The following is a 13,216-nucleotide window of genomic DNA, read 5'->3' as shown; positions in this document are numbered from 1 at the left end:
CTCCCGGAGGCTGCGCTGGGCGGGTAAGTGGTGGGACTAGGGACCGGGCCAGAGTGCTGTTGGCTGGCCTCTGCGGCCAGGCCCCGCCGGGCCCTGGTACCGCGCGGCTGCTATTGCGCCGCTGTGCCCCCCTGCCAGGCGTCGTCGTGTGAGAACCGCGGGAGGCGAGGGAGAGAGGGAAAGTGACACCCTGTCCGGGAACAGGAAAACCACACTGGCTGTAGCCGCACTTGGTGCGGTAACGGCGTCCTGACCGGCCTCTGCTGGGCGGGTGTCAAGTTTGTAGAGGCCTTCTCATGATTAAGGTTTATGAGTTTCTTTGCCAGTGCATTATGTAGATGCCTTGTAGCTGAACACCACATAATTAAAGTGCATGTGCTGGAACTAGAAATGTCTTATCTTTCCCCAGGTAAATTTTATCAACATACCACAACAGAGGCCTCCCAAGCCACCTTAGCTAGTGTGTCCCCTGTTTTTGCAGTGGTAAGTACGTGCAGCTGTTTCTGCCAACGGGGGCAGCTTATGCAAGATGCCTGCTCTTTCACAGCTGTTTTTTTCTTAAAGCATCATAAGAGCAAACTGAAGTGCTTCTTGGAGAGCATCCCTAGGTCTAAATTGTTTATTAAAGGTATTCTGACTTAAGGACCAGCATTTGTGAAGATTCTTTTCTAAGATAAAGCATCTGCTGATGGTCTCTTGCTTTAATTGTGGTCAACTCCTAATGCTTCAGTCAGAAGGTTTCCTGTTAAGTTTGTTGAGGCTTGATAATACCTTTAAAAATATTATTCATATGTTTTTGTATCTGTAATTCTAAGCAAACGTAGGATTCAGGGGGAAAACAAGCCTTGATTGACATTTTTAGTGCACCTTAGGGAAGTTGCAACCTCCTTGTTGAGAATGACAAGTAGTCATTCTGCCGTAAGGTGTATGCAGCTAGGTCTTTGTGGCCGTATAATTTCTCTTAGACACCTTGTAGTTTTTCCAATAAAATAATTTTACTAGGAGGTAGAAGTTTTAAATTAATAATTTGAATGACTGGTGCTAAGGCAAGAAGAATTTAGATGGACGTTACTAGCTGAATAGCATGCTAATGCATTACCTGACATGAACACAAAGCCTAGCTGCGTTGTTTGTGGTACTCTACTTTTTAAATTTCAGATTTCACCAGAGCAAATAGCAAAATTTGTAATCCACAATGTAAGATGCCTTTGTGTGCCAAAACAAGTCTGATCCTCTGTAGTTCATCTCCTCCCAATGAACTTGGTCCCACAGTTGACACTGGGTTTGTTTGGTATATATACAAACACAATGAAATATATGGCAATTTGATGCAAATTTTTTCTTAATTGGGATGAAATATGAAGAAGAGTTGCTTTTCTTTCATAATGTATTTTCTGTTTGAATTCTAGGCAGGTGAAAACAGTTTTAGACCTTTTTTTTCTTGTTTTATAGTAGTTCTGTGAAAAAAAATTGTTTTTTTTAACTCCTTTAGATGAAGCTTGACAAAGAGGGCAATACCACCTATTTTGGTGAGTTTTCATTGTAGCTTTGTTTGGTTTTTTTGGGTTTGGTTTTTTTTTTTAACTTGTCCAATGCAGAAAAGCCCAATTGGGAATCTACTAGGGGTAGAAAATTAGATTAGGGATACTTTGATGTGTTTATTAATTTGGGATGTTGCAACGTTTCCTCTTGTTTTTCTGCCTTCTATTGATCTTCTTAGCATCTTTATCATTGCAATTTTTGTGTGTTTTTAAGTAATATGTTGAACATAATGTTTACCATCTCTCACAGGAAGGTCATTTTTACTTGTGTTTTACCTTTTTGACGAGCATGCTACTTTCCCTTGCTGATATTTCTCTTCTTGTAGAATTGCATGTACTTTCTCAAACCAGTCGCTTGACTTCTGACATGGAATTAATTGCTACAGCCAACTTTCTCACTTTTATCTAGAATTTTTCAGTTTGAGATACAATCTTCAAAACTTTGTAAAAAATAAATTACATTGAGGAATCAGTAGGTCGGAAATTATTTTAAAGATAGCACAGCTTTTATTTATTTTGCTGGACTGAATAACAGGCTAAAATGTAGTTTTGGAACATAGATGCTTGCCCCCAAATGTCTAAATCTAGAAATATTTTTATGATAGAAAAAAAGAAAACAGAATTATACCAGGAATTGGGTCTCCAAGCTCGAGATCTAAGATTTCAACACCTAATGAGCATTGCAACTAGGAACAACAGGATCATCATGAGAATGGAGGTAATGGTTTTCCTGTAGTTGAGTGTAAACTTGAGCTGTGTCTTATACTTACACTTGCATTTTCTTGCATGGTTCTTTTCATACCAGCTTTCTGTGACATGCAGTCCAGCAGTAAATGTGTCTTTGGAGCTCTGCCTAGCAATCGGAGATACAGGTTTACCAACAGTATGTATTAATGACCATTTTGCTAGTTAAGCATAGGAGAAACGTTAACTAGCATTGTCATAGAAGTAAAGATGAGGAGCCTCTTCTCAGTCATACCAGCACTAGCACAGTGCTGTGTCTGAACCATGGGGAATGCATTAGTTTGCAGTTAGCATGACATTCTGTTATTTTCCTGCCTGAAAAGACATTTGGAGAATATATTTATTGAAGTCTAAATAATCAAATGCACTGCAGAGTCATGAGAAGACAGAAATCTTCAGAGAGTTTTTTTTCCAGACTCCTGTACTGCACTGTCTTTTTCAGTTCTTGAAGGCTGTCATAACACCAGAGTTTCTTCTGATACTAGATCACCGCAATTTAAATCTGGAACACGGGCTCTTCAGTGAACTAGCATCTCAGCTGACTGGGGAAGGTCAGCTAGTTACATACTCCCTGCCCTTTGAATTCAGAGCTATAGAAGCAATCCTGCAGTACCGGGTGAGCTATCTTGTTTTTATTTAAATTGGTTTGGAAGTTTTGCTTCAAAAGGACAGTATGTCCTTCAACAAAGGACAGTATGATTTTCTTTTTGTGTTAATATTTATACATACACAGCTGTATATGTATTTCACACTTACTGTAGAAGCTCTTCTTTTTTGTTAGGGCTTTTGTTGGTTTTGTGTGTATGTGTGTTTCTATTCCCTTCCCAAGGAAGTGCTGCTTGAACAGGAGTCAGTAATGAGATCTAGGTAATGCTAATACGACATTTCTAGACAAATTGTGTTTTAGCTTTATCAGCATTATTGGTGTGGTTGTCACTGGGTTTCAGTTCAATGCTAATCACTTTTATAAAATACTATATTTTGCACTAGCTTTATCTTGTAAGTGGTATCCATATAGCAAGTATTTCCTGAGCATTGGAAAGCATGTTGTGTTAACTGCCTACTGCTGTGAATTCTGTCTTCAGAGGCTGGACTCAGTTGCCCAAGTAATTCCAAAGGGATTGCTTTAATTCTTATAAAGGATCATGTTGTTATCTAGATCAGCAAACTGCAGGGGAGACTTAACACTTTGCAGCCTCAGATCCTTGAGACACTGGAAGCACTAGTGGACCCCAAGCTTTTGTCTGTGGATAGGAGTAAACTGCACATTCTCCTGCAAAATGGCAAGAGGTAAATAAGAGTAAGCTGTGAAGAGACTAGAAGATGACCATAGAAAATTATATGCAATTAAATGTTAGAAAAAATATCATCTAATATGAATTTTGTGGATTACTCTATCGCTGGGTTGTGCATCTTATTGAAATGTTAAAATCAGTTTATGAAATACCTAGTGATACGGGAAAAAACAGAAAAAGGGAAATTTATTCCAAGTTGTCAGAAATAGAGTAAAGCTTCTTAAATAGCATCTAACAGAACAAAGTAATACCTACAAGAACAAAGTAACATCATGAAAATGTTTTTCATAATGTAAACTAAGATTAGCCGTTGGATCTACACTTAAGGGTTACTAGTACTAATACGTTGGTACCTTCATGTTATTAGCCCATCTGATAGGACAGTGCAAATATGCACTCCCTACATGCTCATGGAGTGCTTGTGTTTTTCTGAATTAGAAATATATCCCAAACATACATCTGAATCCCTTTTAGTGTGTGTCTGTACCTTGCTGACCTCCAGACAGATCACTGCTAAGTGCATGGCCAGTAGAGAATTTTCTGAAGAAGCTCTTAGAACCTTGCAAAGAAGTCTTCCCTGGCCACTCAGTTTGGTGAGGGTGCTTGCTGGCAAAGCAAGCTTGATGCCAGTGGGGATTACTTGACCTTTTGCCTGTTCTTTCTTCAGCTTGTCAGAATTGGAAACAGATCTTAAAGTCTTCAGAGAAACAATTCTGGAGATCTTAGATGAAGAGGAATTAATAGAAGAGCTTTGTCTATCTAAATGGACTGATCCACAAATATTGTATGTATATTTTGAAACTACGTACCTTTTTAAAAGCGTGTTTTGTTTAAGAAGAACTTGAACACTAAGCTGCGTGTTCCCTGCCAAAAAGCAGAATGAAAAAGACTTAATTTTTTTAAACCCTAATGCTTGCCGCTTCAGAAATTAGCTGGGGGACTGCATTAGCACTAGTCATATTACGCAGTTTCGAGTAGTTCTTAGCATAGCAGGCCATCTCATCTAGTATATAATGGGGTGGGAGCAAGATGGCAGGAGAAAAATGTTATTTTTCAATACAAATTAACACTTTCTGGGACAATTTTCTTGAGTTTCACCAAAAAAAGAGGCATGTTTTAAAGCTTGTCTTGAATAGGTCAGGCACCACACTTCCTTTGTTAAAAGTGTTCTGAACACCTTGCTTTAGCTTTTTACTCAGCAGCAGAACCTGAAGGTAAGAGGTCCTGAAACAATTTTGTCATGCATCTGAAGAGCACCACTTCAGTAAAAATGTACATGCAGGAATAGTCCGATTTCACACACTCAAATTCTGGTGAAAGACAGTGCGCAGCAGCATCATCAGCACCAATTGCTTTAAGAAAAACTGAAAAGCAGAAAGATAATATATGTCAGATTCCAATATGTTTTGCGCTGAATTGTATTTAAATCTTGGGCATATACACATATTTATGTTTATCAGGTAATAGAAACTACCTCTTAGGGTCCTTTGCTAAGTTGCTGAATAATTGCATCTGGATGTTAATACTGTTCACACAGTAGCATAGGTTTGAAATCAGGAGATAGTTTCTTGCCCTGCAGAGTTTAGTTTAAATGTGCAGCAGAAACTCAGTATTCCACAAGTGGGATGGAGTTTGTATTTCTATTGCATCTACTGGAGCATTATTGGGATTGATCCAGAAGCTTGTCTTCATCCTGGTTTTGCTCACAGTCTTCCTTTGAACTTTAATACAAGCTGCTGACAAATCTCTTCTTGCCTCATGGTAGTCAGTGTATTGGGAAGGTACCATCTAGGGAAGATACCAAGGTCACCCTACACTCTCATGTCAGGAGAAACCGGAATTCATCGCTTCTTTCAGAAACCATTGCACAAGGGTAGGAGAGATGTTGGAAGGTTGTGTTGGAGTGCTTGTGCTATGCTATAGGATGTGGTGAGGCAGTCCACTCACGAGGCATACCAGGAAACTCTAGCCATGGCAGCATGTTTGCAGGCAGGCTGGCAGTGTGTGAACAGCTCCTTTGGCCCCAGAATTGATTGTAGGTGATGTGTGGTATTTGATGAACTCAAGAAGCCTGAGAAGGTGTAGAGGAACCCAGTGAGGCACATAGGTTCCATCAGAGATCATTTGAAACACGAATGGTGAGCTGAGCTCAGAGAAAGACGAGGCAGACGTATCTTTGTGTGAAGGGATGGCAGACTGTCAAGTACTCGTGAGGAGGAATGGAGGCTGGTTAATGAAGGCAAATCAGCTGACTGTTATTTTTGAGTCCTTATGCCTGTTCTTCCCTTTGTATATCCACACCTCGAGGAGACGATGGAAGAACTCATCAAATAGGACCTTGAGCTGAATCTGTAATACGGTAGATAGTGCTTTAAGGTTTTCAAGTCTACAACTCGTCTCATCTGAATGCAATAAAACCCTCTGACGGGTTTTTAAATCAGCCTGGCTAACCCAAAGTTTCCACAACATAAGAGAGAAAATAGATGTGCTGGTTTTGGCTGGGATAGGATATTAGAAGTCCCCAGGGACCTTACTTGGGTTGATTCTTAAGATATTTTTCTTGGAAATAATTTTCTTGGGGAAACATTTCAGAGAGGTTCCTTTAACAGTCAGCAGTGCCAGGAAGAGATTCTTTAAAATGTTTCATCTTTGTAGAGAAATGGAGTCATACTACAAAAGAAAAAAATATGAAGAATCTTCATGGCTTTGCTGGTAGTTTCCAAGCTCTTGTGGATTTTGGGTGCTTCAGCTTTCATCTACACAGTGAACAATCCAGTACACTGCCAAAAATATACCTACCTGTTCCAAAGAATACTGCTGCACCAGCAGTCAGATCAGGAAGTAAGATAAAAGTCCCTCAGACAGATTTCACTTAGGAGAGCAGCATCATCTATTTTATGCTTACTCTTTGGCTGCTTCATGCTCCCAAAATATTTTGCACTAATTATGGTGTATAGCTGAAACACCTTAAAACTAAACTGTTTTAATGTACACTAAAACACATCCCTCCCTGTGTAATTTTTTGTGCATTGACTCTTTATTCTTGGGAGCTTTTGACTGCACTGTTACCAGCTTCCACCACTTGAGGGCACAGAGAAATTAAGCATCTCCTTTCAGAATTGTCAGCACTTTATAACTACTTAATAAAAACATTTATAGTAGTATAAACTTTATATTATTTATAAAATTATGTAACTTTGTACCTTTTTAATATCTGAAAAAGGAAGATTAGTGGTGTTGTGCATGCCTTGAGCATATGAAATTCTAACTGCCCTACTTGAAATAATTGATTGCCTATGCTGATCAGCTGATAGATATAAAAATACAGTTTTTATTTGAAACTGTTGGTATTGATGAAAGTTCCTCGTGTAAAAATTGGATTTTGAGATCTAATGTCAGCACTCTTTCTGGCTGCCTCCACAGCTCGTGTGCCTTATCTCAATACATCAGTAATATACTTCTATATGACATGTAGCTAACCAGAAAAATACAAATTGTTTCTCACAGTGAGGAGAGTACATCTGGGATTGACCATGCAGAGGAAATGGAGCTGCTGCTGGAGAGCTATTACAGACAAGCAGAAGATCTTGCAAATGAAGCTCGTGAAATCAGAGTACTGATTGACGACTCAGAAAGCATAATCTTTATCAACCTGGACAGGTTAGCTACACATGAGGGTTTGAATGGACTTCCAGGCACAGCACAAGAAGTGAACTGGATAAAGCAAGGCTACAAGATACTTTAATCAGTATATGTAAAAACCTCTCTAGCTAGGCGTCAGTTTTCACTAGCAGGAGAAATTAAGCTTCTCTTAGATCCTTCTGGGGAGCTGTTCACTAGAGGAAATGTCTGCAAACTTAGGGGCAAAATAAAATTTTATTCAAGATTCTTAACGTTTCCTCTTAATTCAGCAAAACTGAAACAAATAAGAGTCTGGCTGTGCTCCTCAGGTGTTCAGTACAACTTGCATTATCACTCTATGGAGTGATACAAAAATTAATAACTTTGGAGCATTTTCTCTTTGTATGCTACAGTTTTCACTACTAGTCAGCTTTCTTACTGAAAAATAATGTCTCTGAGGTCAGTGTTTAATATTCTTTTTCCTCTTTACTGGGGAGTTATCTGTAGAAGCAATTGGTGGATGCTGCATTGGGGACGCCTTGAATGTAGAATTCTCCAAAACAAACTCAAGTTTATAATCTGCAGCATTTACCAACTCTGCTTCTTTCTAAGTATATTCATTTGCAAGTCAACAGTAAATTTTTGTTGCTTGTGAATATGGACATATAAATTCCAGCCAGTTTGTGATAACAGCACAGATTTCCATGGAAATTTACCATTATTCCGTGTATATATCTCTAAGAATTGAGCAGTGCTGGAAATTCGTCTGATGATTAAGCAGAACGTGCTGCCTTAGACGTATCCTGATGCAGCAATTTTAAAATTATAGTCTCTTTATACTGTCAATTTACGAGTTTTGTTTGGTTGCCTAATTCTAGCATGACTTCCTGTCTCTCACTATTTGGTTTTAGTGCATGCTGTATGGAATTTGAGAATTTAGGCATCAAATCAATTTTTGGGTTCCCCTTACAGATGTTTCTCCCTTCTTTAGCCACCGTAATGTGATGATGAGGCTGAACTTGCAGCTGACTATGGGGACTTTCTCTCTATCTCTTTTTGGACTCATAGGAGTTGCATTTGGTATGAACTTGGAGTCATCTCTTGAAGAGGTAAGGAACAAGGGCTGCTTTTATCAGTGACATAAAACATGGCCCTTGCTTTTACGGTGCATTTTATATTCGGTACCACTCCATTCTTTTCATGGGTAAACCTCCAGATTTATATTAGTGTCATAAGTAACATAATTTTGTCCAGTGATTCATGTGTTAGGGTAGTCACTTTTTTGTAAACAAATTACTTTACAGCAGACTTTCATACAGCATTCTCCTGGAGAAACTGGCAACTCCTGGCTTCACTGGGTAGAAAACTGACTGGACAGCCCAAGAGTTGTGGTGAATGGAGTTAAAAACAGTTGGCCAGTCAAAAGTGGTGTTCCCCAGGGCTCACTATTGGGCCCAGTTCTCTTTAATATCTTTATTAATGACCTGGATGAAGGGATCAAGTGCACCCCCAGTAAGTTTGCATATGACACCAAGTTGGGCAGGCTTATTGATCTGCCGGAGGGTAGGAAGGCTCTTCAGAGGGATCTGGACAGGCTGGATCAATGGGCCAAGGCCAACTCTGTGAGGTTCAACAAGGCCAAGTGTTGAGTCCTGTACTTGGGTCACAGCACACTATGCAGTGCTACAGGCTGGGGGACGAATGGCTTGAAAGATACCCATTGAAAAAGGGCCTGAGGGTATTCATTGACAGCCAGCTGTATATGAGCCAGCATTATGCCCAGGTGGCCAAGAAGGCCAGTGGCATCCTGGCCTGCATTGTGTGGGCCTGAAGTGATTGTCCCTCTGTACTCAGCACTGGTGAGACTGCATCTCAAATACCATGTTCAGTTTTGGGCCCCTCACTTCAAGAAAGACATTGAGCTGTTAGAGTGTGTCCACCAAAGGGTGACAAAGCTGGTGAAAGAGAGCAAGTCTAATGAGGAGTGTATGAGCGAACTGGGGTGGTTTCACCTGGAGAAGAGGAAACTAAGGGGATACCATACTGCTCTCTGCATGAAAGGAGATTGCAGAGAGGTGGGTGTTGGTCTCTTCTCCCAAGTGAAAAGTGATAGGTCAAGAGGAAATGGCCTCAGGTTGCACCAAGAGAGGTTTACATTGGGTATTAGGAAAGATTTCTTCTCTGGAAGGGTTGTAAGGCATTGGAACAGGCTGGCCCGGGGAGGGGTAAGGCATTGGAACAGGCTGCCCAGGGAAGTGGTTGAGTCACCATCCCTGGAGGTATTTGAAAGACACATGGATGAGGTGCTTAAGGACATGGTTTAGCAGTGTTTGGTTAATGGTTGGACTTGATGATCTTAAAGGTCTTTTCCAACCCCAAAAATTCTGCTATTCTAACTGCACAGTATCGCAGGCTTTTTTGTCTTTGTAACGTTCGTAGAAAAGAAATGGGAAGACACAATTATGTTTGAATCAGGACTTGACTATAAAACCATAGGTTTCTTTAATAGTCATCTATTCTTCTGTAAAGCCCAGCTTTGTCAACAAGGGTACCTGGCAAACAGTCAAGGCATTTCCAACACACCAGAGGAGATACAGAGGAAGTACAGACCAGGGGTACAAATTTAAATTGCACATGCTATCTCTTAAAAAAAAAAAAAAAAGACTGCTTCCTCTCCATCTTCATTAAATAGTGAGGTTGAATTTCCAAACTATCTGATGAAGAAAGGAGAACTGTATAGGGCAGTTACAGAATACGCTATAGTGATAGAAACTAAAATACTTTGCTATAAAACAGCCCTTCTCCCAGAATAGGGCTTGGCTGTTGATGGTAGAGAATTTACAACTTCCTTTCCATAAAGGAAGAGAACGCTGGTGAGGAGTAAGAGATTATTTTTGGATAATCCCTTTTCTGAAGAGAGAGTTACATGACTAATAGGAATGTTCTGTTGGTAGGACCCCAGAATATTTTGGCTGGTGACGGGGATTATGTTTCTGGGAAGCGGTCTAATATGGCGGCGCTTTCTTTCCTTCCTTGGGCGGCACCTGGAACCTCCACTACCTCCTCATGTATGTATGGCTTCCTAGAGTTTCTGCTTCAGAATCAGCACATACAATTAATTTCTAAAGCTGGAAATAAGCCATTGTAGAGGAGTGGGCCACAGAGCATGGGGGAATTTAGCTCAGTCTCTGTTCCTTGACTTGACAAAGGAGAAGGTTCTCCCTTTTATGGATTGAATGAGGTGGGAAAGCCAGCACTAGCAAAGATACACTTGAGCAGTATCTCACTGTTCATAGAATCATAGAATGGTTACTGTTCACTGTTACTAGAAGTGAACCTGCAGGCTATTACTGGAGACATGCTGTATTTACTTTTACCTGGTAGCCCAAGGGAAGCTGAGGCTAGTGGTAGTAATGGTCCTAATTTGCCTTAGCTGCCAAAGCAGCGTAGTGAGGGACATCAGGGGTGCTGCCCTCCTCCTCCCACTTACCAACTATGGATCTGTGGTCCCTGTCTCGTAAAAAAAATAAAGATTGAAGGACAATGAGGACAGGTAATAGCTGCAACCTCTCTCTGGAGAATGATACCATAATTGTGATGTTCTGGCTCCCAATCTGAAGTTTACAATGGCTCTTCACATGCACACCAGCCATCTTTGCCATTGATACTGATGGCATTTATAGCCCTGTGGCAAGTGTGTGAAGATTTCCAAGGAGACAGCCTTCAGATTAGCAAGATTTTGTATGAGTCATTATCCCTGTTCCATAAACTTTGGCATGAAAGGGTAGTGGGGACTGTGTTTGTGTACCTCTGCACCCTATAATAGGAGTGGATTCAAAAATCAAGATACTATAAGTGACAAAATAAGGAAAGGGAGACCAAGATAAACCTCCCTTCTTCCCTCTCTTGTCAGTAAGAGGCAGTCGGAAGGCATTGTGGATTGTTGACTACAGCTACAACTGACTGGGTTATCCTCAAATGTTGCTCAAAACCAACTCCAGCACATACTGACTCTGGCTTGAAGAAATGTACTGAAAGGGATAGGAGGGAGAAGCGAGAGACAGTGTTCTGAAAATAAGACAAAAAAATCAGGGTTCAGACTTCTGCAAAGCTTTGTTTCTTTCTATTACATGTAGAGCAGTTTCTTATGTAATCATGGGCTATTTTGTGTGTTGCCTAGGTTCCTGCAGTTTTGAAAAAATCCCAGCCAGCAGCTGGAAGAGTGGAGATAAAGAACAACCTTAAAGCAGAAACATTTGGGCTGAGTAGAAGCACATTAACAAACCAGTAAGAACAGCAGGCATCAAGACTTTTATTGTTACAGTGTGGACTTCAGACACTTCACTTGCATTTGTTCTTCCTTACTGAAAACTGCAAGAATTTCTAAACTTACTAATTTAATATATATTTTGTGCCAAAACCTATAGTGAGATTTTAATACTCACACAGAAGAATAGAGAAAAACAAGGGAAAGGAGAAACATGCTTTCCACAGTAGTCTCACCTCCACCCCATGTAGGTGGGGGGTATGTATCACATACGTGTACTTTTTGGGCATTCTCATTTCAAGTGTTTCTGTCAAATACTTCTCACATAATGATCTTTCTTAAAGAGAACAGTATTTTCAGCTTTAAGGATGACAGCACTCAGCATTCATCAGTAATTCTGGTTCTGAGCTGCAAATTTAGGAATCCAACTTTGAATATCGAAGAAAAATTCACCCCAAAGTGGCCTTTCTAATGGATTTTTTTTAAGGCCCTATATAATTGCAGAGAATAGATTTTCCAAAGCAAAAAGCATACCTGCATCTCTTCTAAATTGGCAGTAACCAGAAATAGTAGTTTCCGTTAGTTGAAGTGAGCCATGGCAGTCTTGGGTATTCCTTAACAATTAATTTCAGCACAAAACCTATGCAGTTTTAGTAACAAGAAAAGCATGCCTATATATGCAGTAGGTGCAATATAATGCACATTGATACAGCTGCAGTTTAACAACTCTTCATGTTGTCATAAGGGCTGATTAAAATTCTGATAAGAATCAACAGACCAGTTGTTGGTTTCTCTTAAGCTGGTCTCTGCTTTCTCTCTCAAAGAAGACAAGACAAAGCTTGCACTAGCCTGCACCACAGTAAGGTACCAGGTTAGAAGAGGGTGTGGAAGCCTGGTGTCCTGTGATGGACTGAAGGAAGGAGTAAAATTCTTATAGCCTGGTCTTTCTGTTTATTTCTCAGGACTTATTTCTGAACTCTGAGAGCATAGTTCTCCACTTGTTTCTCTGTGTGTGTCAGCAGAGCATGAAATCCTTCTAAAGCAGGTCACAAACTATAGCTTGTACTACATAGTACAGTTGAGGGGGAGGGGGTTAACTTCTCTGTAACATACATGGAATAAGTTCTTAGGTGCCACCAGGAAAACCTCTACTGGCAGGGGTTGAAAAGACAGTAACTGTAGCTGTGAACATTTTTACTCAGGCCTAATGAGTCAAAAATAGAAATAATGAATTCAGATTTTGCAGGCCTGTGATGCTAGTTTGGCCAAAATTGGTAGTACATAGTTATATTCAAACAGGTGTTCTTTATGTGTATGTGACTTCAACTACAGATGTAAAAGGCATAAGAAGGTGAGAAAACTAAGGGGGTTCGTAATGCTTTTGACTTTCTTAGTTGAATTTTCTGCAGCCTTTTTGCTTAGCAGGTTGTTGTGGTTTAGCCTTACCTGTCAATTAAGTACCAGTCACCTCAGGATCAGAGGAGAAAAAAAAAACAACCAAGGAAAGCTCGTAAAAGTTGAGATAAGAACTATTTAATAATATAAATGAAACTTAGAGTGATACTAACAATGCTACTACTAGTAAGTAATTAAAACAATAGAAAATAGAACATATGATACAGTATGCCACCACCCGTGGACCGACACAGCCAGATTTCAAAACAGCAAGCAAAATCTGAGTGTAGAGAAAAGAAAACCCTGAGCCCGAAAACAGGGAGAAACACCCCCCCCCAGCGTGAGAGCCCAAG

The 13,216-nt window shown here is 40.1% G+C and overlaps 1 protein-coding gene across 1 annotated transcript; it reads left to right on the top strand.

Annotated features, from left to right (window-relative positions):
* Positions 1-204: 204 nt before the first annotated feature.
* On the top strand, positions 205-11,492 carry MRS2 (MRS2 magnesium transporter; the record flags this gene model as incomplete). The annotated part of the gene is made up of 11 exons (XM_010153721.1): positions 205-271; positions 410-483; positions 1,493-1,529; positions 2,147-2,259; positions 2,728-2,901; positions 3,445-3,575; positions 4,248-4,364; positions 7,088-7,240; positions 8,193-8,310; positions 10,156-10,269; positions 11,382-11,492. Coding segments are annotated over 11 exons (1,209 nt in total), but the record flags the coding sequence as incomplete, so codon positions are not given.
* Between the last annotated feature and the right edge of the window lie 1,724 nt (positions 11,493-13,216).

This window comes from Eurypyga helias, unplaced genomic scaffold (genome assembly GCF_000690775.1).
Source record: "Eurypyga helias isolate BGI_N326 unplaced genomic scaffold, ASM69077v1 scaffold35896, whole genome shotgun sequence".
Taxonomy (NCBI): Eukaryota; Metazoa; Chordata; class Aves; order Eurypygiformes; family Eurypygidae; genus Eurypyga; species Eurypyga helias.
Note: the sequence above shows the minus strand (reverse complement) of the source record. Positions and strands in the feature narration are given on the sequence as shown.